Consider the following 26,660-nt stretch of genomic DNA (forward strand, 5'->3'; position numbering starts at 1 on the left):
AGCAGGACTTGTGCCTGGGTTTATGTGCTGCTTCCACGTAAGGATTCAGACTCTCTGCCAAGGGTCTGGCACAATTTGTGAGGGTTGCTGTAAGCACACACAGGGAGCAGCTTGATGAAATTCTGAGACAAGGTTGCTATGCACTCCTACTATGCATTTTGTGTGTAAACAAAGGCTTCTTTTTCTGGAGTCTGAACTGCTGCATGGAGTAGAGGGCTTCAGGGTGAAGGATTTGGAAAGGAGATGCTAAAATCATGTCTGGATATGTGTGTATATGTATATATTCATGTGTGTGTGTGTTTATATATATATATATATATGTTTACATATATGTGTGAAAGAATATTGTGTATTGAACTGTGAGTACTGATGAGATTTCCTGACCAAAACCCCATAAATGCCTTCTTGACATCAAAGAGTGAGTTTCAGAAACCCTGCTGACTTCTATTTTATTTTGAGTATGACATGGACCATCATAATGTGTTTGCATAATGGTCTACTGGGTGTATCTTTTTTCCATGCTTTTTCATGTGTCTTAATTGCACACTAACTCTCACTGCATTTTTGATAGTTTGTACTTATTTCACAAAGTTCAGGTCTTAATTTAATATTGTGTATAAATGACAGCAAGATAAAATATTGAGATACTTTGATTTGTGTAGAACAGGTGGCCTTTGGCTTCAGGCGTGGAGTTTCACAGGAATGCTTTGCCCTTTATTTTCTATACTATGGAAATATACAATATTAAGCTAAATATAGATTAATATATGAAGATAAATATAGGTTAAAATGCATAATATTCAATATAGAAATATATAACATTTATAATACAGAAAATTTTCTGTAGTTAACTGTTAAAAGCTGTAGGTAAAAGCTTTTTCATTAGCTACTAAAAGTAATCTAGGCAAATAAAATAAGCAAATGGTCTACAGAAAGAAAATGTTTAATGCCTGCTGTTACAGGACACTTTAATTGTTTTATCCAAGTGAAAAGTGTTGTGTGGGAAATGAGGTTTGAACAAAGGTACTTCTCTCTGCTTCTGCTCCTTGAAATCATATTTTTCTAGGGGGGAAGGTTATTTGGTGTTTTACTTCCAATTTTGAAATGTGTTTTAAGTTTAAAATGCTTGAATGACAGGTGATGGAGTACCTTATTGGTGGAGATGTCAAGTCTCTTCTGCATATTTATGGATATTTTGATGAAGAAATGGCTGTTAAGTATATTTCTGAAGCAGCATTGGCTCTTGACTATCTTCATAGGCATGGAATAATCCACAGGTGAATTTATTTTTTATTTTTCTTACAAATAAGTATTTGGTAGTTTGGGTTTTTTATTTTTTCACTCTAACACATAACCATCAGTGTTTCATTGTGGCAGCTTCCACAGGCACTTCATTTGCTAGAGCTGCTGGAAGCTCCTTGTGTATGTGTGCCCTGCAGCAATGCTGTGAACCAATGGCTAAAATCAAATCTGTGCCTGTGTGCTGAGCACACAAACCCACAGAGCTTTCCCCTGCCAGCTCTTTGCCAGTCCAGTGCTGGATTAGCTGTGGTGGTCCAGGAACCCTCTGGGTGCTGCACACCTGGGCCTGTGGGACAAAGGGACACTGGTGATGCTCCCCCAGAGTGAGGGCTCTTTTTGCACTCAGCAATGCTGCAGAGAGCACACATGAGAACAAAGCTGGAGCTTTGCTTGTCACCTGTAGGAGCTGCACATCAGTGAATGTTATGGTGCTACTTGTGAAGGATGCTTGTCAAGCCTGCTGAAGCACAAAATATGCAACTCTTGACATGCATGCAGATTTTTACAAAGCCTGAGATGTTTGTGCCATATTTAATGCTAAATATATTTGATTCATTTGATGTGTTCCTCAAACTGGAATCTTCTGCTGGCTAGGAGATGTTACTATTAAACAGCTCTAACCAATGTTTTGTATTGAGTGTTTCTGACCAGTGAACTTCCTTCATGTTGCTCAGTGCTCTTTTTGCTGACTCCAGCTGTATTCATATTTTCAGGGATTTGAAGCCAGACAATATGCTCATTTCTAATCAGGGACATATAAAATTGACAGACTTTGGGCTTTCCAGAGTTACTCTGAACAGAGGTAAGAGTTGTTTCTATCCTATTGGTTGTGTTAAAATGTATTTCTGCATCACATTTCCATGTTCTTGAATACTTCACATCCCTGTCAAGGGCACCTTTCAGTTAAATAAGTACAAATGTTGCAGTAATACCTGATTTCTAATAGGTAAGTACTGATTAGCTACATGCTAGTAGGTGGTCTGCTCTTAGCATTGCACTTCAGAAGGTAAAATATTTATTCTTTGGGACAAGGATGTATGAAATATGATCTAGAGTCCTTTCTTTGGCGGGATATGGATTTCAAAGTTTTCTGAAGTCTGCTAGAAGATTTCAACGGGTGAATGAATAATTCTGACTTGTTCCTGTTTCTCTGACTACTTCTGGCCTTCAATTCATGTCTCTCAGTCCTGTATAAATTATTTTCCAATAAATTAACTGGGACATTCCAGACATTAGTTTGAGGGATAAAGGGGAAGATCAGCTCAGTGCTTTGGCATGTGAATGTTCTCTTTTCAAGCAGAAAATATAGCTGAATGGTCATGACTGTCTGGCACAGGCTGCAGATCTTAAGGTGAATAGCCAATTTCTGAGCTGGTTGGTACCTCCTTGGTCAGATCATCCAAACTTACACTGCACAGCACCAGCTCAGGTTTTTTCAGACAGCTGCTGGAGGGTACATCCTTTTTGTATAGTTAAAGGAATGTTGAAATTCAGAATGGTCTATGGAGTTTGATTCATAGTTTTAAGAATATAAAGGAAAATCCTAGGTATTCTGTATTTTTTATGATCTACTGCTTTAACTGATGTTCTAATGGGACAGGTTATTATTATGTCTAGTTGAACATTATATGAAAGCTTTAAAGCTACTTAATGCTAGTGAGCAAAAAAAAAAGGTATCCAAGGTTGAATTTTCACCTGTGAAAAATTCTTGTGTAGCTTTTTTGAGATGTGTTTTGGAAAAAGAATCAAATTTAGTATCCTATTCCACAAGCCATAAGCTGGAACTGCTGCCTAAAAACCAAAGCTGATATCAAATTAGAAAATGTAGTGCTTTTTGCATAGTGTGTTGGAAAAGAAATTTGGCTTCTACAACTTCTGTATGAATAAATGTTTGGATGTATTAGAAAAAACACGTTGTGTTAAGTAAGAATTTACAGGTAGGTCTTCAATTGGTCTTGGTGACTTCATTTGTATATTTTTTGAGTATGTGACTCAATTTTTTCTTTGGCTTCATGAAACTTAAGTAAATGTCTGCAACTTTGTTTAATATGAAAATGAAAACTTGATCTATTTGATTTTGGGTTTTCTTTTCTTCTGTAGAGATAAATATGATAGATATCCTTACTACCCCATCAATGGCAAAGCCAAAACAGGACTATTCACGTACTCCAGGACAACTGTTGTCCCTTATCAGTTCTCTGGGCTTTGTAAGTAAATTTTCACTGTCTTTGAAATATTTAATTTTAGTTTATTTACTATCTTAAATTCAACAGTTGGCATGATAAGGCTATTCTTGCCTCTCTTCTGCCAGCTGGTAGAATGACTTGTGATATGTTTAGTGTGTTCTGAAATTCTGATGTGATTATCTTGGACTTTTGAATTGCTGACTTTTTAATGAGCGTGGCCAAGCTCCTATGCAAACATTATTGAGAATTTGTTCAGACTCCATTAACTTTGAACTGTGCTTCTTTCTGCCTGTTAGTATACTCCTCCTGTAGGAATGAAAGTGCCAGGGCACAAATCGAGTCCAACATCCGACAGTCCGCATGGAGCGGTTTCTCCTGTACCTATGGCCCAGAAGGAAAATACCCCTCTTTCAACTAAATTGTTCAAAACACGTGAGTATAACCAGGCTTGTGCTGAGGAATACTCTGCCTGTAAGGTTATGGTCTTTTCAGTTTATGTGAGTAGTTTGGACCTACTTCATTAAATGTGATTCTGTTGGTGTCTTGCTCTCCACCATTCCTCCAGTGCTTTACATATGACACGTTTTCACCTACACTACTTATGTCATCTTCTAAAGTGATTTTGTTTGATTGAGTTTTTTCAGATCATGACCCCTGAATTCAAAATCACCCTTTAAAGTTTTATGGAAATAGTGTCAGTTCTTGACATACTTTCAGTGGAAATTGTTTAATAAAGCAATGTATTCTTTCATTTAAATTGTCGTCTCCTGCTGCTTTCTCATTTCTAACCTGAAATGAGAAGGAAGGCAACTATGCTGCTAATGTTTATACTGCTTTTACATTCTTGGCAAGTTCCTAATTAAAAAAAAAATGTGTAAATTGACTATGCAGGAAAGATGACAAGAGAAATTGTTGTCATCATAGCTTTCCTTAGCTTCCTTTGATGTGAAAGCTTAACATAGTGTGAAGTCAGTCAGTACATGTTGCCTGTTTGTATCAACATTTGAATTTCTTTTTCTCTTAAGATCTGGATAATTCTCAATTAACACCTGTGATGCCAGCGAGGACTTTAACTCCTACTCTGCTTCAGTCAAGAAACAGGTTTGGTACCTCCAGTGTCAGTAGTCAGTCTCACACACACCTGTCCAGTGTGGAATCAGAAATCTGGATCAGCCCCAGGTGCAGGAAAGGTGTAGAGGTCAGGACTGTTTCATCCTCCCACTCTAAATTTAAATTAGTTTGTACTTGTCTATGCAAATGTCTGCTATTTACTCTACTTGCCTTGGCTATTTCAAGTGTTGAGAAACTTTCCTACAGTAGAAGGAGCAAGGGTTGTAATTTGTGTTGAGTAGGATTTTGGGTCAAACCAATATAACCTTTTCCTTCAAACAAATATTAGTCCTTTGCAATATAACAGGAGAAGCAAATGCTACTGAGCCTGCAGCAAAGGAGTGAAAGAGAAAGCTTCCCTGACCATCACTGGTTTAGCCCTGTCCTGCACAAGATGGGCACTGCTGGGAGCAGTGGCTTTTTGGAAGCTGACCTTGTCCCTAAAGCTTATTTGCTCAGCATTGTGGGTGAAAGAATTTATTTAGAAGACAGAACCTGGGAAAACAATAAAATCCACTTCAAACTTCTAGTAGCTGTTAAACTGAAAAGTTTAAGGCTATTACTGAAGGGTTTTGAATCACTAACCAACTAACCTAACACCAATAATTATAGCTGTTAATATTTTATCCTAAAATATTTCATCCTGTTTTAATGTGTTCTGCACAAACACAAACCTAAAAGAAAATGCTGTGTTATGTGGTTCATTGCCATGATTCCTATTTAGAGCATACAGAACAACTTAATTGTTTTAAATGCATCTATCTGTTTCTTAGGCCTTGGTTTTGGTATTATGTTATCAAAAAATTAGAGAGATCAGATTTTCCTTTTGTCATCTCTGAAGTGTAATATACTACAGGGTACTATAATGGGGTTCTTTTCTTTGGACTTTCTTTGAAACTGAAAACTTCTGTAGCTTCTTAAAATAAAGTCACAAATACAACATCAGTTGCTCTATTTTTTCATCCTTTGGCATTTAAAAATATGTCATTTTCTATTGTATTATAATGAGCTTATTTTATGTTCTTAAAAGAAATCAAATTACAAGGTCATCCCTTATTTGGTTTTGATTTTTTTTTTTTATATTTTGAAGTATGGTTTTCACTAGTAGCAATTAGAATGAGTAATGCTTGCAAATCTGCATTTCATTATGTAGGTTGTAATAAAGCATTTCAAATAAAACATTTCTGTAATGCTGTAATCATATTTTTCTTGATATTCAAAACTTAATGTGCTTTTTTGTAGCTAAGTGAAGATGAACCTCGTTCTACAACATTCAAAACCAGTAACAGTGGGTCAGCTCTCCTTTCAAATGCTATGTTGCCAAATAGCAAAGAAGTTTTAAAGAGGAAAGAACTCGGGTCTGCCATTTCTCCCATTGCCAGCAGTGAGTCTGGTAGCAGGCAGAAGCTGGGAAGTGAACATTTGGATATAACAGATACTCCTGTGGGCACTCTGGATGTGAAAGTAGTAAGAAAGTGTATTTCTGAAAACAAGATTTGGAAAGAAAAAGTCTTTGTAAATAAAAGAGACATGACTTGTGAAACAGTGGAGACTTCCAGACTACAGCAATTGCTTTCAAGGCAGAATGAGCCTGTGAAAGAGGAAGTAATGTTTGAAAAGCCAGGTGTAAAAAGAAGCTTTGAATCAGTTGACACTAGTCCTTGTCAGGAGCTTAACTATGTTAAAAAAAGCACTGCAGAATATAAACGTGGCTGTCAGATCTCAGAATTTGCTGCAGACAAAGGGACAGGTTTGACAACAGAAATTCAATCCTTGATGCTTTGTAATGATGGATGCCTTTGTGACACCTGTGAAAGCAAGGAAGAAGTGAAGAGTTTTATTGGTAACCAGGAAACAGTAGAAAGATCGCTTACTCCAACCGTAGCTAAAAATCTTATGTGTGATCTGGATGCAGACTGTGGAAAGGATGATGAAAAGGAGTACATGAACTCCAGTTTTTTAGTCACTGATGATGAAAAACCTTTAGATGTCTTCAGTGCAGATTCTGACTTACTTCCTGAAGTGTCTGTTACAGAAAGCCATCTAGAAAAACAGCTTTTAGATTTGGACAGAAGTGTTAAAGACCTCTCCTTTGAGGAACCAAAACCTGAAGGTGTGCTAATAACATCACCAGAGTCCCGAGATGCTTTACAGGATGGAGAGGAGGCACATACCATCCAGGACTGCAAGCCAGTACATCAGAAAAAGGATAATGACCAGAAACACATGGAAGAGACTTGCCTTGACACAGTATCTTCTCCTTCAGCAAAGATGAAGGAAGCACTGAGTCTCTTAAAAAAAAATGCTGTTGCTTTTCGGAGTTATAATAGTCCAATCAATCTATCCAATATATCTGAGCCATGCAGCATGGCTTCCTTAGATATAATGGATCTTTCACCTGCCTGCAGTGGCTCTTACCCAACAGCTATCACTCCATTACAGAAAGGAAGACCATATCAGGTCTATCAGGTAGGTAAGGATGCAGATAGAAACTTTGTACATGCAGTGGACATTAGGGACCTGAAATTATTTCAGTGGTAAATTTAGGGAAAACTCAAATAGTTTGAGTTAGTCTGTCAAAATGGCCTCTGTTGACAGGGTTTCAGTGTGTGGCCAAAATGATAATATCTGTAAGAATTTAGCAGTAGCTTTATGTTCACTGGTTTGCCTTTGCCTCAACATGCATTGACTGTCCATTTCTGAGAAATCTTTGCTGTTACAGTGAACTGATTAAAAAAAACCAGTGCTGTTTTTTCTCATTCTGCTCCTAGTGCAGTGTCATATTTTCTGTGAGCAGTTTTAGGTTTCCTAATGTAATGGGAAGTCTTAGTTGGGGTTTTTTTGGCGGGGGGGGTTGGGTTTTTTTTCCATTATCCTGCACTCTTCCCAAGACAGTGTGAATGCTGTTCAGCTGCTGGTAACTGCCATTGTACCTGCTACTTTTTTTTTTTTTTTAATCCTGTTAAAAGTGATGGTGTAACATATTCTGTCAAGTGCCAGTTACAAGCCTATTACAAAGATTGATGTGAACAGTGATAGCTGCTGATGTGACACTGGAGGAAGAACTTAAGGAAAAGTTTCTCAAAGAGTAAGCATCTTTATGCTTCAAGACTGTTGAGATAAAGCACTGGAAGCACATTTCACACATGCTTTTCAGGGAATGTTTTGTAACTTGTTCTTGGCTTGAACTTAAGTATCAATTACTACATCTGTGACTAAAGCTGGAGCTGGGAGTTTGTGAGCTGGTTTTGTTTGACATGTGAGTCCTTGTCCCATTTTTCAGACCCCTTACCAGGGGGATGCTGGCACACCGTACAGGACTCCAAAGAGCGTTCGAAGAGGAGCTGCCCCCGTAGAGGGGGAACGAATCCTGGGGACCCCAGACTACCTGGCACCTGAGCTGCTTCTGACACAGCCTCATGGTAAGGCACACCAGCCTCTGGCAGTACCTGCAAGGTGGCACCTTTACATTTCTAAATGTCTCTAGAACTGTTAACCCTTCAAGCGATAAGATTGGAAATTCTTCAAAAACAGCTAGTGCTAAGCTTTTGCCATCATGGGTGGTGGCTGTGTTTGCTTCAGCTGCTCCTTCCATCCCTTTACTGGTTTCTCATAACCAAAGGTTTTAGTTGTCCACCAGCAGGTCTGCTGCCAATCAGCATTGGAAGCTGCTTTGGCAGCCTGAGACTTGTATGTGGCTTAGGAGTAACAACTTGGTTATCCTGAGTGCCCTTAAAGATTCTTTGGGATGGGAAAGGGGAAATTTAGTGAAATTTTAGAGTGAAAGGCTTAAGCCTCCAATTTTTTTTAGAATGTTTTCTGTGTTTATTGATAATTAAGTGTTATGTGAAGCCAGACAATTGTATGAAGTTGCCTTAAAATCAGTTATTGAGTTGAGTGACCTCGTGAAACACTCCAGACATCTGACAGGATCTTCTATAGAAAGGTACAGTAATAGGCATCAAATTTTTGGAGGCTGGTTTTTTGGGTTGGTTTGTTTGCTTTCAAAATACTATACTAAAATAGCACAATTTTGAAGGGCATAAATTTCTTTGTCTCAGATTCTGAGGTCCACTGAGACTAACAAAAAGTCTGAAGTAGTTTACTGCTAAATTGCAAGAAGCATTAACAAAAATTAAATGCAATGTGTTTATCTCTAATACAGTTGCTGATGTATAATTGCATTTTATTTCCATCCCAAAAGTATACTACTATTTTGTAGAGCTGCAAGTCTTGGGAAAATTACATGAGAAAGAGACTTTAATTGAGAGGCAGTTATTACTATCCTGTGGAGCAATAAAATTCTGCTAATGTAAATTAACAAATTCTATGAAGAGATTTAACAATTTACCATTAAAAACTGAAAATGCTAAATATATGTAGTTGTTGTTCTGCACTTCCATTTAGGATTCCTGGATATCTGGCAGGTGTTAAAACTGGATAATATTTTAGAAATGTAATCAGTGCTACTTAGACCATGTGAAACTTGGTCACAGGGTGATCTCTCTGTGGTTACTGGGTTCTCAGAACTTCAGTGAAAACTTGCAGAGTCTGGGGTTTGTGTCAGGAAATGACAAGTCTCCCATTACCTTCAGTGAATCCAGGGTTTCTGAGGCTTCAAATTTTCCCTCACTAAATATTTCTCATGTTGAGTTGCTTGTAAATGTAGTTTTAATCCTAAATTAATCATGTTACAAAACTATTTTATTTTTGTTTCTAACTTAGATTTAACATTGACATCTTTCCTTATTGTGGAATATTATCTTAGGGAAAAAATCTTCATTCCTATGCCTTTGGAGAATCATACTTGATATTCAATGTTTGTATTTGTTATGGGCTTTTTTTGGGCAATAATTGTAATATTTTACTTCATTGTCTTTTCATATGCAGGGACTCTGGTATCTGGTGAGTTTTCTATATTCTGTGCAGAGCTGAAGTGTTCAGCATAACTGAACAGTCAAAGTATAACCAGATCACAGTTTCTGAGAACATTGTTTGGGTGAACAATGTTTCTGTATAGAAAGACATGTCCAATATACCTCCACATGAAAATGTGTGGTGCTCACAGAATCGGGAAACATCCTATCAGCATGACTAAACTATCAGAAATCACACATGTAAACATGTCCTTCAGAAGGAAAGTCAGCATTCTTAAATTGTTTAGCACAAGGTAAAGCCAGAGCCACTTTTCTCATTGCTGCCTTTCACTTCATTGCAGTCAGTCTGATTTATTTTGCCTAAGGGTGAAGATTCAAACCACAGAATGATAGAAAATCCCAAGTGGAAGAGACCCACAAGGATCATTGAGTCCAACTCATGTCCCTGGCCAGGACAGCCCCAGAGTCACAGCATGTCCCTGAGAGCACAGCATGCCCCTGCAAACACTTCTTGAGCCCTTGCCAGGCTTGGTGCTGTGGCCACTTCCCTGGGGAGCCTGTTCCAGTGCCCAGCCACCCTCTGTGTGGAAAAACTTCTCTTAACATCCCACCTGAACCTCCCCAGCACAGCTTCATGCTGTCCTTTGGTCCTGTATTGCAGCTTTATGGTAGGAGTTAATCTCATTTTAGTTAGACTTTGTGTGGGAAAAATTGCTGCTGAAACCTGGTTATTACACTGTTCAGGTTGTGATCTTATTAGACTTTGACTGGAGCTGGGAGTATTTTACTGAACAACAGGTACTCTTAACAACAGAGGATGTGAACTCACTGCTTTGATGTGCTTAGCTTGGTGGGCACTCTTACTGCTGTTAGGAACTGCTAAAAGTGTATTAAATTTCTGGTTAACACTCTGGTTTTCAGCATTTCTAAACTTAACAGCAGTCTTTGTGAAATGGCTCAAAACATTCATTTGCTTGGAGGTGTCTTAGGTTTTTCTCTATGCCAAAAAAGCCAAGAACAATTAGATTTATTATCTTTCCAAGTTTTGGGGTTTTTTTTAACAGCAATTGTGGCATCTGTTCTTTATATGGTGGAGTGGGCATGGCTTGAAGATGCAGGAAGCTTAGGATGCATGCAGTGGTGTCTGGGACTGCTTTGCCTGCTGGTTTCAGTGTACATTAATAGGAGAGATTGGCAAAAAGACAAAACCCTGGAATGTGGGAAACCAGAACTATCTAATAACAAAGCAGAGATAGCCAGTAACTGCACATTGCCCCAGTCAGTTCAGTGTAATGAAAGGCAATGCCAGCTTCATGTGTGCTGGCTCGTTTCTGCGAGCTGTCTTCGTGATGTTCATCGTAATTTAGACAAACAAAAATGAAGTTCAATAATCTGAAGTTTTGGAGATTTTTTAAAGAACTGAGAGAAGGGCACAGACAGCAACATGGAGCACTTACCCAGGCTCTAGTCATGAGGCATCTATTTCTTATCACAAAACAATCTCCTGGAGGAGTTAGCTCCTGGATTCTCTGTGATGGGAGTTGATAATTTGATTGTTACTAAGATCCCCCTTGGTTTTATCAGCAAACCCCAGTATTATCCATAATGAATTAAGGAGCAGAGTGGCTATAAAAAACCTTTTAATCTATTTTTAATCTGCATGTATATTAAACACAACTTGTCTCTTCATAATTTTCAAGAAACTTGCAGAATTTAAACACTCTTCAGCTTTTGCTAATCTCAAAGTCTTTGCAAGTATCATTTTTGTAAGTGTAATTATGTGGGTTTATTTTACCAGGTTCTGCTGTAGACTGGTGGGCCCTTGGAGTTTGTCTGTTTGAGTTTCTAACTGGAATTCCACCTTTTAACGATGAAACACCAACACAGGTCTTCCAAAATATTTTGAAAAGAGGTAATCTGCTTCAGTAATCAGGGCAAGGATGTATTTCCAATATTTGTCTTATAGTTTGAGTTACCAACTCAACTCTCTTTTTGTCTGTAGACATTCCCTGGCCTGAGGGTGAAGAAAAGCTGTCTGATAATGCCCAGAATGCAATAGATCTTCTTCTAACAATTGACACTACTAAGAGAGCTGGACTGAAGGGTTGGTGTTAAAATTGGTCTTTGTAACTTATTGCAGATTTTTAAATGGTGATTTCCTCCTCCTGAAACTTAGGCTGATAAACTTCAGTGCCTCCCTAGATTCCATGTATAGTACCACAGCACTTAACAAGTTGTGGTATTTTCTGTATTTCTTGTGGGGTTTTTCCTTTCTGAACAAGGTGATTCTAGGGAGGGATTGTTTTGTTGGTTATTAATTTTATTAATTGAACTTCTGTTTTCCTTTACTGCTGTTCTGCTATGCATTTTTAGTGTTAGGCATCTGATGTACCAAAGTTCTCTCTTATCTAATGAGTATTTGGAATTTTTAACCTAAATGACATTGGGAACCTTGATTAAAAGATGATCTTTTGGGAGAGAAGCCTCCTACAACAAACAGTTAATTCAGAGAGAGCAGTTTTTTCTTAGGAATCAGCCTGTCTTTACTGAATGCATAGGAGAATATAAAGTTGGACAATATATACTATACAAAGTCTACTTTTTTTTCCTTTGTAGAAGGGCTTAAACATTTCCTATTGTTAACAGCGACTATGCTTTTTTTTAAAAAAAGTGGATAATGGAAAGAAATTTAGAGTGAGATATTTTGGAAATAGAGAAAGAAATCTTATGAGAACTGTTCAGGAAATCACTCGAGAAGAAAATTGCTATGGAAAGGCTTACACATAAAGAGACTAAATGCTAGAAGCTGAAATCAAGCCAAATTAAAATAGAGAAGGTACAAGATTATGAATGAAGATTATTATGTCAGCAGACAATTCTGTGGCTTTGATAGATCCCAAAAAGCAATTTGAAGGTGTTTTAGTTAAACACAAGTTATTGTCTTTGTGTCTGAATTTTAGAGTGAAATCTGAATTGCCTGTCAAGGGCAGAATTTTAAAATAGATGACATAATGGTTTCTTCCTATCTGAGCTTCTTTAAAATCCATTCTTTGTCAAGATTTACAACTGTATCTGGCCTCTTTGTCCAATTTATAGCCCACTGAAGTGAAGTTGGATGACTAGTTTTCAGGACAACCATTAAGTTTTTCTTGTTGCACTTAAATTTCCATCACTGTCATCTTCTCTCCCCTCTCCCAAATTTGTGATCTCCCTTTTATCACTATAGCATGAAGCCTTTCGTACTGGGAAATCCCAGTTATGTTGTTGTAGTGCTGTGCTTCTCTAAATTCAATCTTTCTGGGTAAGAGCAGCTTTCAAGCTGCTTTTGGCTCAGTGGAACTGTATGGAACAGGTTCCCTGGGTGGGGGTGGCAGCAACTTGTCCTGCCAACAGTTTGGTCCTACTGAAGTTGGGGTTAATCAAAGCCCCATTGCAATTTGCACTTTCATGACCTTGTAGAAAAGGAATATAAATCTCCTGACAGTTATAGATATGGGAACAAAGTGACTGTGGGGCTTGGACATAAGGAAGTTTCTAATGCTGATGTGAACTTCTGTTTCAGAACTGAAGCATCACCCCCTCTTTCACGGGGTGGACTGGGATAATCTCCAGAACCAGACGATGCCATTTATACCTCAGCCCGATGACGAGACTGACACCTCTTACTTTGATGCTAGAAACAATGCTCAGCACCTGACTGTGTCTGGGTTTAGCTTATAGCATCAAGAGAAGTGGACATTCTCCATGGTTTTGCACACTTACAGGTTGTCTTGTAACCCTAGTTTGGTATTGACTAAGTTTCCTTGCTGAATTTAGTGTGTTTCAAGTTACCAGCCTATTTTTATTCTAAAGAGAAACTACTGTTTGAAACTGGTATCAAGTGCCTTTGTGCTACTTGTTATCTCCTGCACCTTACTGAGAGGCCAGAGCATTGTGCTTCTTGGACCTAGTAACTCTTGGCAATAATGGGGCTTTTTAGTAGTAATAATTATTCCAGTTAGGAAGTGTGGTGTTATTTCCCAGCTAAACATAATAGGGAAAGGATATAAAGGAATTGTAATTGTATCTAATTAATAACTTACCTATTGGTGTTTCAGTGTGGTGGCAAGCTGGTTTGGGAGCAGTCCTGTCTGAGCAGTGTGAATATCCACTGTGCAAAACTGGTCATTTCTATTCAAGGTGGAAAACTGAAATCTTAATGCAGCATTGCAATGTCTTGTCTTCTGTTTGTCCTATTCCCAAGAAGGGCTGGGAGGGTACAACAGTTAATTCCAAGTTAATTTGGCTAGAAGTGGCACGTGAGACTGGCAGGACACTATCCTGTCCTAGAGAAATGGGGCAGGGAGAGGATACTTGGGGCAAGTCTTAAACAAATGCTTTGCTTAAGTTGTTGTGTTGTAACCCCTTGGGCTGTAGGAAGCTGGACTGAACACACATTTAGCAGTTACTGGTTTTATATAGAAAATGCCCAGTGTGTGTGTGTGTGTGTGCTCCCTTGTGTCAGATGACAAGTGACAGATGATTTTTTGTTTTCTAGCAAGCAGTATTCATACTGAAGCTGCCAAGTATTAAAGACTATAATATATTGTAGGCTAACAGACTGTTTTGTAAACTCACAGCCAGAGCTTGGATTTTGACTAGAATATAAAATAGAAGTGTATGTTCTATATAAACCTGAATTAGGGGGAAGTATATTTAAATTTATATTTAAATGCAATACAACTCTTGTGTCTGCTAGGTTTTAGATGTTTATTTGTAGATAATTCTGTTTAAATCATCTTCAGTATTTTTCTTGCATATGTATCTCTAACTTAAAGAAGATTTTAATTTTTCAGGTTAATGAAATGAACATGTTAGATAAAGATCATTTGTGCTAGATGGTGTTACCAGCCAAGGGCCATGTGCCAGAAGCCAAGCATTTTGCCAGTGATTTTTGCCAAGTGCCTTTTAGTTTCATGAACTAACTCTTTTTGTAGCAGTAGTGAGTTGTCCCTTCATTACCCTGCTTCCTGCAAGACAAGATTTATTGATGGAGTTCTGAGCAGAGTCTGCCAGGCTTTCTGCTGCCCCCTCAGGTTGCTGGGAAAGGAATGGGAATGGTGAGGAAAAAAGAAGTTTCCTAGAAAGACCTAAAGAGTGCTGATTTTTAATAGCTCAGAATGACCAATCCCAGTTCTTGTTGTAAAAATTCAATTTTGTGAAACAGTCTTGGCAAGTTGCAAAACATACAGTGAATTTCACTCCCTTTGCTAAGGACTGCAGTTTCAGAGAACTTCTAAGTTGTTCAGTCACACTGCAATTGTTACATGGTGGAAAAGGTGCAAACAAATGAATGCACTACTGAAGCAGTGTTCATAGACAGCATTCTTTGAAAGTGATGAGAAGTTCTTCAGTGGTTTTCCTGTGTACTGTTAGAATATATAAACTGGGGTAGGAGGGTACCTTAATCACTGGTACTTTATGCAATTTATTCTTCCATTTCTAGTAATCTAGTTTAGGAAAGCAAATCTTAAAAGAATTAAATATGATTACATGTCAAAGAAATAAGAAACTGAACACCACAACAGCTCTGTGTCTTCAGTGTTTTACAAATGGTTACACCTGTTCCCATTGGTGGTGTAAAACATTCCCATCAAGGTGGAAGAAACTTGTTGCACTGGTAATAATCTTCTTTATCCCTTTGAAATAGTTCTTAATCATCTACAAGGGTCAAGTAAGCTTCTATAAAAATCTTATCCTAAAAGAAAATTGTGGTATTCCTACCAGATGATTAATGCAAAAGCATAGAATTAATACAAAACCAGGTGATTAATACAAAAATAGAGCATTTGTAGAACAGTAAATTGGCCAATTGACAAATCTGAATGTTTAATATAAAGTTATCACTACACTGCTATCCAAAATTTAAATTTCACACAATTAGCCCTGAAAATATTGCAATATCCTGTTCTCTTAATTATCTTGCATTTATCCAGGTTATAGCAAACATGGAGTTGAATGTCAGACATTGATTGTTGAGATTTGTGATGTTGTGGGCTGTTCTGGTTGGTGGGGCTTTTATCTTTTGTAAAAAGGTGAATCCTAGCTTTATTGTTCAACATGGAATTCCTTATCAACTCAGTCCCAGTGGTTTTGTCCCACTTGTTGCTTGACTTGAAATACTGCAGGTAGAAGTTTTAAAGGTATAATGTAGTAGCTAGAAGAGATCTCGTGTTTCTTATTAGTAAAGATTTACACATAACAGGGTAGGCTGGCAAAAGTTTCTGATCCTTTGAAGCTGTAGAGTACCATTTGGCAAGTCCTGCAGCTGTTACATGGTGCTCCCTGAAGGCCTAAACTTTATGTGCATAATCTACACATAAACTCTGCAGCTTCCAGGTTATCTTGGGAGACAGTTTATCAGCCATTACATCTGAAAACTACTGGAGAGTTCAGTGTTGTACTTGGTTACACAGAAGCAGCAGTTTTGGATGGTTATTCCCAGCCCTTATATGCTGTTGGGCACACCTACACATGGGGCAGTGTCTGGGGACCAAGGTGCTGAAGTGCTGCCCTGTGTTGTTGAGCTCAGAGATTCCAGTTTCAGCATGATTGGGTTTACCACATGCTTACTCTGGCAATAAAATGCATGATTTTCTTCTCTACTTCATTCTCCAAAAGTTCACTTTGCACTTACTTCAAAATTCATGCTTCAAAAATTCACTTTACTTTTGTGTAAATATATAAAATAAAATAGTGCGGTTGTGCTGCTGCTGCTTCTGTATCTTGTTTTTCTTTTGCTGTGTTACTTTTGCCCCTGCTGGGAGTGTGGCAGATGGATTTTTACACAAAGAAACCCTGAGTGCTTCCCAGTACCTCATCCAAGGCAGTGATTTTAAGTAAGGAAATACCTGTTACTTTCAGTACAGGTCTGTATGCCCTTCAGTCAGCTTATAACTTGCTAGGCCCTGCCTGGAGGCTTTAGCAGCAGCCACATTTGTGTACTGAAATGGCAAAGTCCTGAGTGGTAACTCCTGCAGGGTGTGAGTCTCCTCTGCATAACTCACATGAGTCAAGACAGGATGGTGGCTCCATCTCCCCAGCACCTGCTGTGCTGCCCCAGCCCCAGAACAAAAGCAGCTGAGGATGGAACAGCTGCACCAGGCACACACTTAGACCCAGCTCTGCTTCTGAGCTCAGCTGAGCAGCTCTGAGGGGATGGAGTGTCTAATCTGCTTTGATACAGAGCAAGCTTCAGGTGCAGCCTGATTTGCTGCAGGAAACCAGACTGATGTTTGCTCCACAAGCACACTCTGGGGCTGGGTCTGGCCCTTCCAGTGCTGTGCAGAACTGTTCAGGCTCCCAGCCCTCCTGCACAGAGCACAGGCTGAAGCTGTGTATCCCAGCTCTGAGCTCCAGCCTTCTGCTTATGCTCTGCCTCCACATCAAAGCTGTGTCTCTTTGCACCTGATGGGTGCAAATGATGGGCAAATGATAAAGAACCAAAGCAACCAGTTTTCCTTACCTTTAAGCTGAAATACCTGCCAACTAGGAACCTGTTCAAATAATGGTGAGTTTGAGATAGGTCCAGTTGTGAGTTACAAGTGAATTGTTACTCAAGTGATGATGTTCTGTATTACAACTTCCAGGTTGTGACTGATTCTTCATGATACAGCCAGCAAGCTCTTGTATACACAGCATCTGGTGTACAGCATTTAGGAAATATTAAGTCCAAGATAAAATACAAAATATTAACGGACTGATTTATTGAAATATGAATAAATAACAAGGATAGTACAAGCCTACATTTATTTGAGGGAGAGGTTAACAATTAAGTACCTTTGGGAATGTCTGTCCCATGTCTAAGAGCTCGAGCCCTACAGGTGCCAGGAGCGGTGGGAGGCACTCCAGGGTGGTTTGTCCTGGCAGAAGACATGCTGCTTCAGGAGCCTGGGCTTTCCTGTGACCTGCAAGCTCGAGTGTCCTTCCTGTATCATTTCTATCCTTTGTGATAAGAAATCAGTCACTTCAGGAATTTTAAGCTCAGGCAGGCACAATGGCTTCAGGTCCCAGCAGAACTTCCAGGATAAGCTTTGTTCAAACCTGAGTTTTCAGTACATCTCATGCCAAAACTCATCTCTGGCACATGAAACCATCTGCTTGTTACAGCAGTCTTCAAAGAGTTTACAGCTATTTTATTTTTTTAATTCAGCTCTACAATAAGAAAATCAGAAAAGGGGAAAAGTAACTAAAAAAATTTTTCACATAACTAAAAAACAAGATTAAAATTTCTCTGGTAAAACCAACATTAAATTCTGTGATTACATTTTTATACAGTATAGCTTGTATGAAAAATGTTTTCCAAACTATAAAATATTTTCAGGAAGGACCAAAAAAAACTTTCCTTAAAAATTAGTTGTAGGATGTAGTCCTGGTGGAAAATGAAAGCACATCAATAATGGTGAAATTTGAAGATTTAGAGCTTAACCATGGATTATGTTATGATATAATTCTTCATAGCAAACTGTAAGTTTTCTGTCAAATCTACTTTTAGTGCATTTAAATTTTCCAGAGATTTATACAACTTATATATTAATTTATTTTAAAATTAAGTGTAAAGCATGCTTTTTGTCAAGCAGACTTCACAAAGTTGTACCTCTATCTATATATGGGTTAATAAATATTGTGTGGGGAAAAGAAAAAGATCAGCTCCAAAATCAGCTGAAAAGGTTGTTTTTTTTTCTGAGAGGAAGTAGAAGGATAATAAGAAAGACATACCAGAAGTGATATGTTTCATGATGTAACTTGGGGAAAATCCACAATACATTAAATCTTACTTTAATTTAACTGCCAACAGAAAACTTACAGTGCACTGAGCTTTTTAAAAGCTTAAAGCTAGACTTACTGATCTAGTTTTCATCTCATTTTAAAGCACCTTGTGCCTAAACTATGCATTTCAGTTAAAATAAGCTGTTGTCAACAACAATAGAGTTAGGAAAGTTAAAAAGATAAGGTGCAGCCTCTTTACATAGATCCCTTGTACCACATGCTGTTTCCAAACTCGTATTTGACAGTCCCCCTGTCATTAATGGCTCTAACTTTCAGGATATATACAAATTCCAAAATCTTCTTTACAATTTTACAGAATAAGTGAAGGATTCAACTTAATTTCTGACCAGTTTATATGGGAATTGCTCCACACCAGTTTAGCAGCAAAAATAACAAGTTGAATTCCTCAGAGCTATATTGTATTTTTCCAACCGCTTACAATGTATTGAATTTATACTCTTTTAGAGCTTTCACCTGGTAATACCTAATGCTGTGGAAAAACAGGCAGGGATCTTGAGATTGTAAAATTATTTCAAAGTTAAAGTGACAATTTTACATATTTTTCATTTATTCTTTTACAGAGATGTTATTCTCTTCATCAACTGACATCAGCAGGCCAGTAATTACTGAAGGCCCATCCACAAGCACATTCCAAAATAATTACTGTTCATATGGTGTTGAGGATGGAATTATTCAATTTATTTGTTACCTAGGAGCTGTGAATCATTCAAGTTTCAATAATATTAGTCCTTAAACATTTAGCTCAAAGGTAGTAGAAAATATTACTGTAACATAAGGAAGATCATCCCAAATTCTGAGATTCTATGAGAATTCAGACTTCCTTTGCTTTTCAGAGCCATCTTCTCCTAGAAGTCCTTAAACATAGTCATGAATTCTCAGTTCAGTTTTCTAGAAGAGGAAACAAAATAAATTAGTTTAATGTACCTTCATATATGAGATGATTTTTCATTTGTCTAAACAAACAAATCAATTAAGGTTACATGTGAAAGGTTTCCATTCCAATAAAACACAACAGGCCTTCAAGACACCCTGTCTTGACACCACAGCTTTTCCAAAAACTGATTTCTGTCTGAAAATTCTCCCTCTTACACCAAGGAATAGAAAATTCACTAAGAATTTGGAACTGCAGATAGAATTCCACAGAAAAATCCCTGACCCTGGGTCAGTGGTGTGCTGGCTCAGCAGAGCAACACTTAAGAGCTGTTTTCCCCTTGACTCCATAAAACTTAAAATTAGAGGGTTCTAAAATCATGAGTTGAACCTAGACAACTTTTCCTGTTATGAAAATACATTTCTATCTTAGGATAGAAACCTTAGGATTGAGGTTTTCAAGCCTTCTTGGTGAAGGCTCCAGTACAAGTACTCAGATTTTCAGCATTAAGTTGCCCATTAAGGAACAGGGGACAGGTTAAGAGGTGCTGGGATGGGACAAGAGCTGAACACAAAGCTCTTGCTTACAGAAGGCTGTCTCTCCACCAGGAACAGGGAATTTGCTGCACTGTGCAGAAGAGTTTAGAAGCCAAGGCTCCACAGCTGCAGCACAAGAGAACTTTGCGTGGTAAGAGACTTGTGGTTTCTGCTGCAGGGACACTTCATGCAATTTAAAACTAAAAGTACACAGACAGGGCCAATGCAGGCACTGAGAACAGCTATTGCCTAAGAGCTCACACACCTTGCCCAAGAGCACAAGCTGAAACTGGCCATGGGACAGGAGAAAAGGATTCATTTTGTAATTCTGTTTTCTGAGTGTACTTGATCAGCTTCCTACACATTGTTAAAGGAGATAGAACTCCAGCTAGAAATGTGCTGCAGAAGCACATAGTCCTTAGATTCTGCCTATGAGTAGACTTCAGAAACAGAGAGAAAAGCTCAAGAGCACAGACAATTCTTGAGTTGTTTCTGTTATTGAAGTTCATCTCAAAACAATACATGAAGGAGTAAACAAAACATGGGGCTGTGCTGTCTCTGTGTTTCACACCAACACTGGTATTACCACTGGTACAAATCCTGGTGTCCAAACTCAAAAAGAATGAGTTGAAAAACTGAAGCACTTGGCAATAAACCACAAGAATCACTCTAAGATAGGAAAACAATTTTAAAATGAGATTCCAGTTGCTCCATTTGTTTTGTTTAAGCAAGAGATTATGAGATGACCTGGTGATAGCAAAACATAACCATGGAAAACACATTACAGGCTCTTTGTCAATTGCATAAAGATACAGGAAAATCCAATGGATGCAAACTGAAGCGGGTCACATCCAAACTAAAAACAATGTACCATGTGTTTATTCATCAAAGCACTGAATTACTAGGACAATATACTAGAAAAATTGCTGGAAAGGGTGCTTTTCTAAAAACTGATTTCTGTCTGAATCTGTGGCTGGATTGAGGGTGCTACAGAGGTCAGAACAGATGATCAAAAAAGATTTTCAAGAACAGCACACTGTTCAGAGAGAGGGAGAAAACAACCATGCAAGAGCACATAGCAGAACACTGACGTTCATAGAAGCTTCAGGTAAAATACTTAAAATAAATAGTTTTGATTTAAAACACCCCAACTTTGTCCTTGCTGACAAGGGGAAATTTCCATTTGTTGGTGCAAAGAAGGAGCAAAATGTGCATAACTGCCTGAAAGCCCCAGTACTGCAATCTCTGCTTTCATCAGACAGTGCAGCAACCCCGATGCTGCTGCTGGCAGCTCTGAGCCAGGGGAGCTCCCTGGCAGATTTGCAGCCTTTGTGGTGCTGTGCTGTTTACAAAGCCATGGGCTGGGCCCAAAGAGCAATGATCAGGAGTGTACTTGGAGGCCAGTAATTAGTGGTGAATGCCAGGGGTCAATACTGGGGCCAATCCTGTTTAACACCTTTAGCAATGGCCGGGATGACAGGCAGAGTGCACAGTGCACCCTCAGCAAAGCTGCAAATTACACAAAACTGGGAGTGGCTGATATGCCAGAGGGTGGTGCTGCCATCCAGAGGGACTACAGCTGGCTGGAAAAATGGGCTGACAGGAACCTTATGAAATACAACAGGAGCAAGTGCTTAGTCCAGCACTGGAGAAACTGCTCCAGGCATCAGTATGTGCCAGCTGGGAGGCAGCTTGGCAGAAAAGGATCTGGGCATCCTGGTGGACACCACGTTTAACATGAGCCAGCAACGTGCCCTTGCAACAAAGGCCAGTGGTGTTAGAGGCTTCCCTTGCAACATTATCCCTTCCTGCATTATCCCTTTGGGGTCAGTGAGGTGATCCTTCCTCTCTGTTCAGCACTGGAGAGGCCACACCAGGAGTGCTCTGTCCATTGTCTCATGTCCATACATGAGAGACGTGGATAAACTGGGGAGAGTCCAACAAAGGGCCACAAAGATGATCAAAGGCCTGGAGCATTTCTGAGGAAACACTGGCACAGGTTGCCCAGGGAGGTGGTGGAGTTTCCCTCCTTGGAGACAATCAGAAGCTGCCTGTACACAGTCCTGGGCAGCCAGCTTTGAAGTGTCCCTGGCTGAGCAAGGGTGTTGGACCAGATGACCTGCAGAGCCTTCCTTCAGCCTCAGCCACTCTGTGCTTCTGTGATTTACCACAGGAGAGAAAACTGTACCATGAAAACTAGCAAACATTAAAAAGCTAGAGCAAATTCAGATAATTCTCCTAAGATCCACACAAGTGCAAACTCTCTGCAGTCTGACAGAGGAAAAAGATGTAAAAGCAAACAGAACCAGGTGTGAGGCTGAAGTAAGCACACAGTAACTAGAGAACACTCACTTGATCTGATGCTTAGAGAGTTGAGAAAAGGCAACATCAGAGTTCAACTGCCCTTCAGCTGAAGGAAGTCAAGGTAGATGTTACAAAAATACCATAGTAAGGTGCTAGTAAATGTTAAATATAGGTGACAGATGGCACTCTATAAAGGATATGATAGGCACATCTATAAAGGATGTGATAGGAGAAAAAATTCTCATGACAGAATGGGACTAGGAAGTCTAAAAGCAGTGAAAATGGCTCAAGAAAATATGAGGAGTGGGAGGATCAAAGAATGTTATGGAGATGCTTCCAAGCTATCCAGCCTCACCCGCTTGTTTATGCTCAAAATTATTTATCCTGCATCACATTTCACAGATTTAACATAAACTGCCACATAGAAAGCATACTACATACAAAGTCAAATTAAGCAATACTTTCTCATACTGACAAACATTCAAGGCAAAGAATTTTCTGCCCTGTCTAAATAACATGATAATATTACTTATTGGTTTCAACAGGTGACACACAGTGTATGTGTTCAATTGAATGCACATATTTACCTTCTCTTTCTTTGGTGATACACATGGACCAACCACTGGGCAATAAATGGCCAAACAATAGCAAAAGCTAGAACACCAGGAGAAATTTCAAAGGGCCACCATGATGGTTTCTAAGGAAAACAGAAAAAAAATTCCAGTGAGCAATACATGTGCAAATATTGAATACCACCCGTATACTTTTCATCACTTCAAAAGAAAATAATAGTAAGACCATAAGAAAAGATTAATCTATAAAGTAATTTCCTGTGACTGATTATTTTTTATGTCCTAGTCAAGGAAGAGACAACACAAAAAGCACATACCAAGAGCTAGAGATAAAATATTCAAATTAATCTTTTTTCACAGTTTACACTTTTTACACATCATAAAAACAGTATTTTACCTTGACAGAGGAGGCAGGCTGGTAATTTGACTGTAGTGTTGCAGATTTTGCCTTTAAATAAAAACAAAGACTTTTAAGTATAAAATGAAACTGCAATTAAAATTTTTCTTCTTCACAAAACAAGAACATGAGTTTTTTCATCTTGTGATGGCTTTGCAATCTGTATATATCACAGTTTAATGCACAGAACCACCCCCATGTCATCCCACATAGCTGCTAACTTGCCTCTCATGTTTCCACTACTCTTTATAGTAATTTTATCACTTCTCTGTGTCTTAGAAAATGAAGCAGTGTCACTTATTGGACCTCTTTACAGTTTTTGAAGGCTCCCCTGCTCCAGTTGTCATTGCAACTTTCTCAGCTCTGGTCTAGTCCCAGTTCCAGCCCAGAGCAGAAACCCCAGCAGTTTAATTTGCCTGCTTGCATGTCTCAACACCAGTCTCTACTAAGGTCAAAACCACTGCTTTAGTTTGCCTGGGCTACAGCTACAGGCATGTCTAACACCATAAAGGAAAGAGAATACTCTGTTCCATGTCTTCCAGGCAATCCTGAAAATGGAAGTATCAGAATCTTCTCAGGACTATTCCCATACACTACTGTGGTGCTTCCACAAAAGCAAAGCTGCTGGTTTTCTAGGTCTGTCTTCATTTATGTAAACATGAAACAGAAGCCTCTGTTTCTCGTTTGGTAAGGACAGCAAGCACAGCATGAACTGCTGGGGAAGAATCCTTTACTACTTATATTGTTCAGGCAGAGATAGAAAACCAATCTGTATTTAACCAAACATTAGATTCTTGAATATCTGTGATGCAGCAAAATTACAGTTTTAATAAATCCTTTTCTGTGGCTGCCTTAGATTTGGAGTGTGTGCATCCCATAGGATATTGCTTGTACAGCTTGCTTATTCTCATGCAGATCAAAATATATCAGCAAGTCAAACAAAACCAAACATTTTCAGGTTGCTGGTTCAACTATATTCACAACATGCTCTATTGAAACAGAAAGAAAAAAGAAACACTGTATCAATAATGTCTACACTTGCTTAAGAGTTCTATTCACTGGATGAGGACACAGTGTACAATTCCAATAAAGCTGGATTACTTCATGAGGAAAGAAAGCTATGAACAATCAGGTCTTTTGCATCCTGAAAAATGGAATCTGAATTCTGCCTGTGAACATTTACCATCTGAAAGATTAGGATAATTTCTTGCTTTCTTTGAAAATGCTTTGAATTCTGTGGGATGATGCACTAAGAATATTAACTGTGGAGTGTCCATATAGAGCCTGTGTAATGTGTATCAATAACTATGGCTAAGATCAATCTGATCAGAAATCAGTGAAGTAACATATGGTTAATTTCTAGGTAAAAAACGCGTGGTTTTGCTTACACGTACCAGAGTTACAAATTGTACTGCTAAGAGTAAGTACCAATAGGAAGTTTTAAGCTGGACTCAACTACAAAATGTGACTGAAATGTCTTTACAGTTTAAGAAAATATTGCCAAAAATTTTAATGAAAAAGCACAAAAATATCCAAAGACATTTAATGAAAGGTGATCAAATAACTCCAAAGAACAGTACCTGTGATGCTGCAACAGCCTCCAGCATATGCAGCCTCTGCAGGACATTCTGCATGTCCTCCTGCAGCCGCATCAGCACCACTGCAATCTGCTCATTGAGGCTGCCCTGGGGGCCTCTGTCGGAGCCCCAGCGCTCGCCGTCCCCTCCGCCGCCCATCTGCCCGCCCTGGGAACCATCTCCCACAGGCTGGAGTCTGTGCCCTGCTGGGAGGGAGGAAACACAGAAACACCAAACACGGAATGGGCTACAGCTCTTCTGAAAAGGTTTAACATAAGTTGAGTTTTCTCCCTCAGTTTTCACCCAGGAATGTGGTGGTACTCATCACAGGCTATATTCAGACAGTTCAGCAGCACTGCAAGGTCACTGAAATGCCATCTGAGATGTTTCCCTATAGCCTTAGTGTGACAGTATCCAAATTCCCAGAACTGCAAGAACATTTACAAAAAGCTAAAGAGTTCAGCAGCAAATTCTGCCCTAGTAAAAAGTAGGATTCATCTTAGTATGTGTTTTAAGTTTGGCAAAGTCTCCAGCTGGAAAACAAAGATCACAGGAATACAGTGAGGAGAAAAGATAATTATTTGAAATTGACAATACTCCCTTAAACTAGGTACAACTACCACTAACTAGCCTGTTATGTTTCTGCCTGTAAGTAGCAAACTTCAATAACACAACAAGAGAGAGAAGAGGAAACAGTTAACTATAGTATGTTCTTTATAATAGTTTTCAACATAAATGTTTTATTTGGATTTTCCTTTTAATTTTTCCATCTGATTACTTATAGGTGCTATACAAAAAGGCATGCTATATATAAATAAAATACTTTCTGCCTTTTTTTGGTTTTACAAGAAAAACTGATTTTATCCTTGACTTTACAGATCTTACCACTGGAATATTGTGCTGCTTGTAGGTGACACTATCAGAAGTGTTCTGGAATTAAAAAGTGCAGAGGTACAACATAAACTGAACATCTGGGCTATTATGTGATTAAGAACCATTAAATTTTAAGAATCATAATGGCTAGTATCAGAATCACTCAAAGGTGTGGCTAACATTCCAATTACATACAAAACAATATGTCACTTCCCATGGCATTCCATGGTTTCAAACAAACCATCACAGAGATATAAATGCATATGTATTTTAACAGTAAGTATGTAACTTCTAAAGAAATTCCTCTCAGGCACAGACTAGTTTTGAGGACCACATTTCCAAAAACCCAGGTGCCAGAAGCAGTAGCTGGAGTGAGTTACCAACTGTAATAGGTATTTTTTATCTATTTTTATTGTGAAGAGCAGAAGCACTGTACACATGACTGTCCCACTGGACAGTGCTGACAGGTGCTTCTCAGACACCAGTAATTTATGGCAGTGAGGAGGGTGCAGTACACAAATGCAGGGTCACAGTACCTCTCCCTCTTCTGACACTGTAGAAATCTGCTTTTTCTCCACCTTTTTTCTCCTTGTGAGGACCCCCATTACTGGCTTTGCCATCTTCTCCTCCACATTTGACTTCACCTTGTTCTTCAGCTACTCCCTCTCCAGTATTTCCAGGTTGGAGATTCCCATAAGTCGTGCAAGTGCGCCTTGAAAAATCTGTATTTTCTAACAGAGGACTGTGATCTACATCCAAGAAATGGGATGAATGCTTTAAAGATCCTTTAGCTGATGTGATGATCTCCAAGGGCTACAAATTAACATTAGCAAGTAATTAAATTCTGTAAAATATGACAGTTAAACATTAAAAAGGAAAACATATCATCTTTACTTTCACATAAAGAAAATACTTTGCCCAGAATTAAGAGTTCTTTTAAGGGGAGCAGTTGTTTACCTGTAGAATATACTTATTATTGTCTAAATGTTATTTCCAGATTGAGAAGGTGTTTCAGAGAAATCTCACAACAGTGATACCACAGGAATTTCTTTAGACATTTCCAACATACACTAATACTCAGTAATTACTAAAATACAACATTAATGTCTAAAACCATTCCATTTTCCCCTGTAAAAGTGGCTTTGCTTCCTAGACAGTGAAATGGCCTCTTCCCTTGAATTTGGGAGGCACAGTCAGAAGGCCCATGCTGTCAGCAGCCCTGGGCA

General features: G+C 38.7%; 2 protein-coding genes across 5 annotated transcripts in view; one reads left to right on the top strand and one right to left on the bottom strand.

Moving 5' to 3' along the window:
• The first annotated feature begins 1,195 nt into the window (after window positions 1–1,195).
• On the top strand, window positions 1,196–13,195 carry MASTL (microtubule associated serine/threonine kinase like). The gene is made up of 11 exons (XM_058034843.1): window positions 1,196–1,277; window positions 2,016–2,104; window positions 3,403–3,509; window positions 3,785–3,920; window positions 4,514–4,686; window positions 5,841–7,067; window positions 7,882–8,020; window positions 9,489–9,503; window positions 11,274–11,387; window positions 11,478–11,579; window positions 13,038–13,195. The coding sequence occupies exons 1-11, from the start codon at window positions 1,207–1,209 to the stop codon at window positions 13,193–13,195; spliced, it is 2,331 nt and encodes a 776-aa protein (XP_057890826.1). The 5' UTR covers window positions 1,196–1,206.
• A 4,008-nt stretch (window positions 13,196–17,203) lies between these two features.
• The window catches only part of ACBD5 (acyl-CoA binding domain containing 5), a 30,126-nt gene continuing 20,669 nt past the window's right edge, over window positions 17,204–26,660 (bottom strand). For 2 of the 4 annotated variants that reach the window (XM_058030430.1, XM_058030411.1), the window contains 5 exons: window positions 25,971–26,247; window positions 24,565–24,764; window positions 22,985–23,035; window positions 22,603–22,712; window positions 17,204–19,192 (listed from right to left, as the gene is read on the bottom strand). In XM_058030430.1, coding sequence (XP_057886413.1) covers window positions 19,180–19,192; window positions 22,603–22,712; window positions 22,985–23,035; window positions 24,565–24,764; window positions 25,971–26,247 — 651 coding nt within the window. In that variant the 3' untranslated portion in view covers window positions 17,204–19,179. Of the gene's footprint in view, window positions 19,193–22,602; window positions 22,713–22,984; window positions 23,036–24,564; window positions 24,768–25,970; window positions 26,248–26,660 lie in introns of all 4 variants that reach the window. The other 2 variants (XM_058030420.1, XM_058030401.1) reach the window with 1 other exon arrangement.

This window comes from Melospiza georgiana, chromosome 1 (assembly GCF_028018845.1).
Source record: "Melospiza georgiana isolate bMelGeo1 chromosome 1, bMelGeo1.pri, whole genome shotgun sequence".
NCBI lineage: Eukaryota > Metazoa > Chordata > Aves > Passeriformes > Passerellidae > Melospiza > Melospiza georgiana.

What these genes read in the sequence shown, in the direction of transcription:
- MASTL (XM_058034843.1), top strand. Translation starts at nt 1,207, where the DNA reads ATGGCTGTTAAGTATATTTCTGAAGCAGCATTGGCTCTTGACTATCTT. An exon ending in CAGAGTTACTCTGAACAGAG is followed by an intron (nt 2,105 to 3,402) that starts GTAAGAGTTGTT and finishes TTTCTTCTGTAG; the next exon opens with AGATAAATATGATAGATATC. An exon ending in GACCATATCAGGTCTATCAG is followed by an intron (nt 7,068 to 7,881) that starts GTAGGTAAGGAT and finishes CCCATTTTTCAG; the next exon opens with ACCCCTTACCAGGGGGATGC.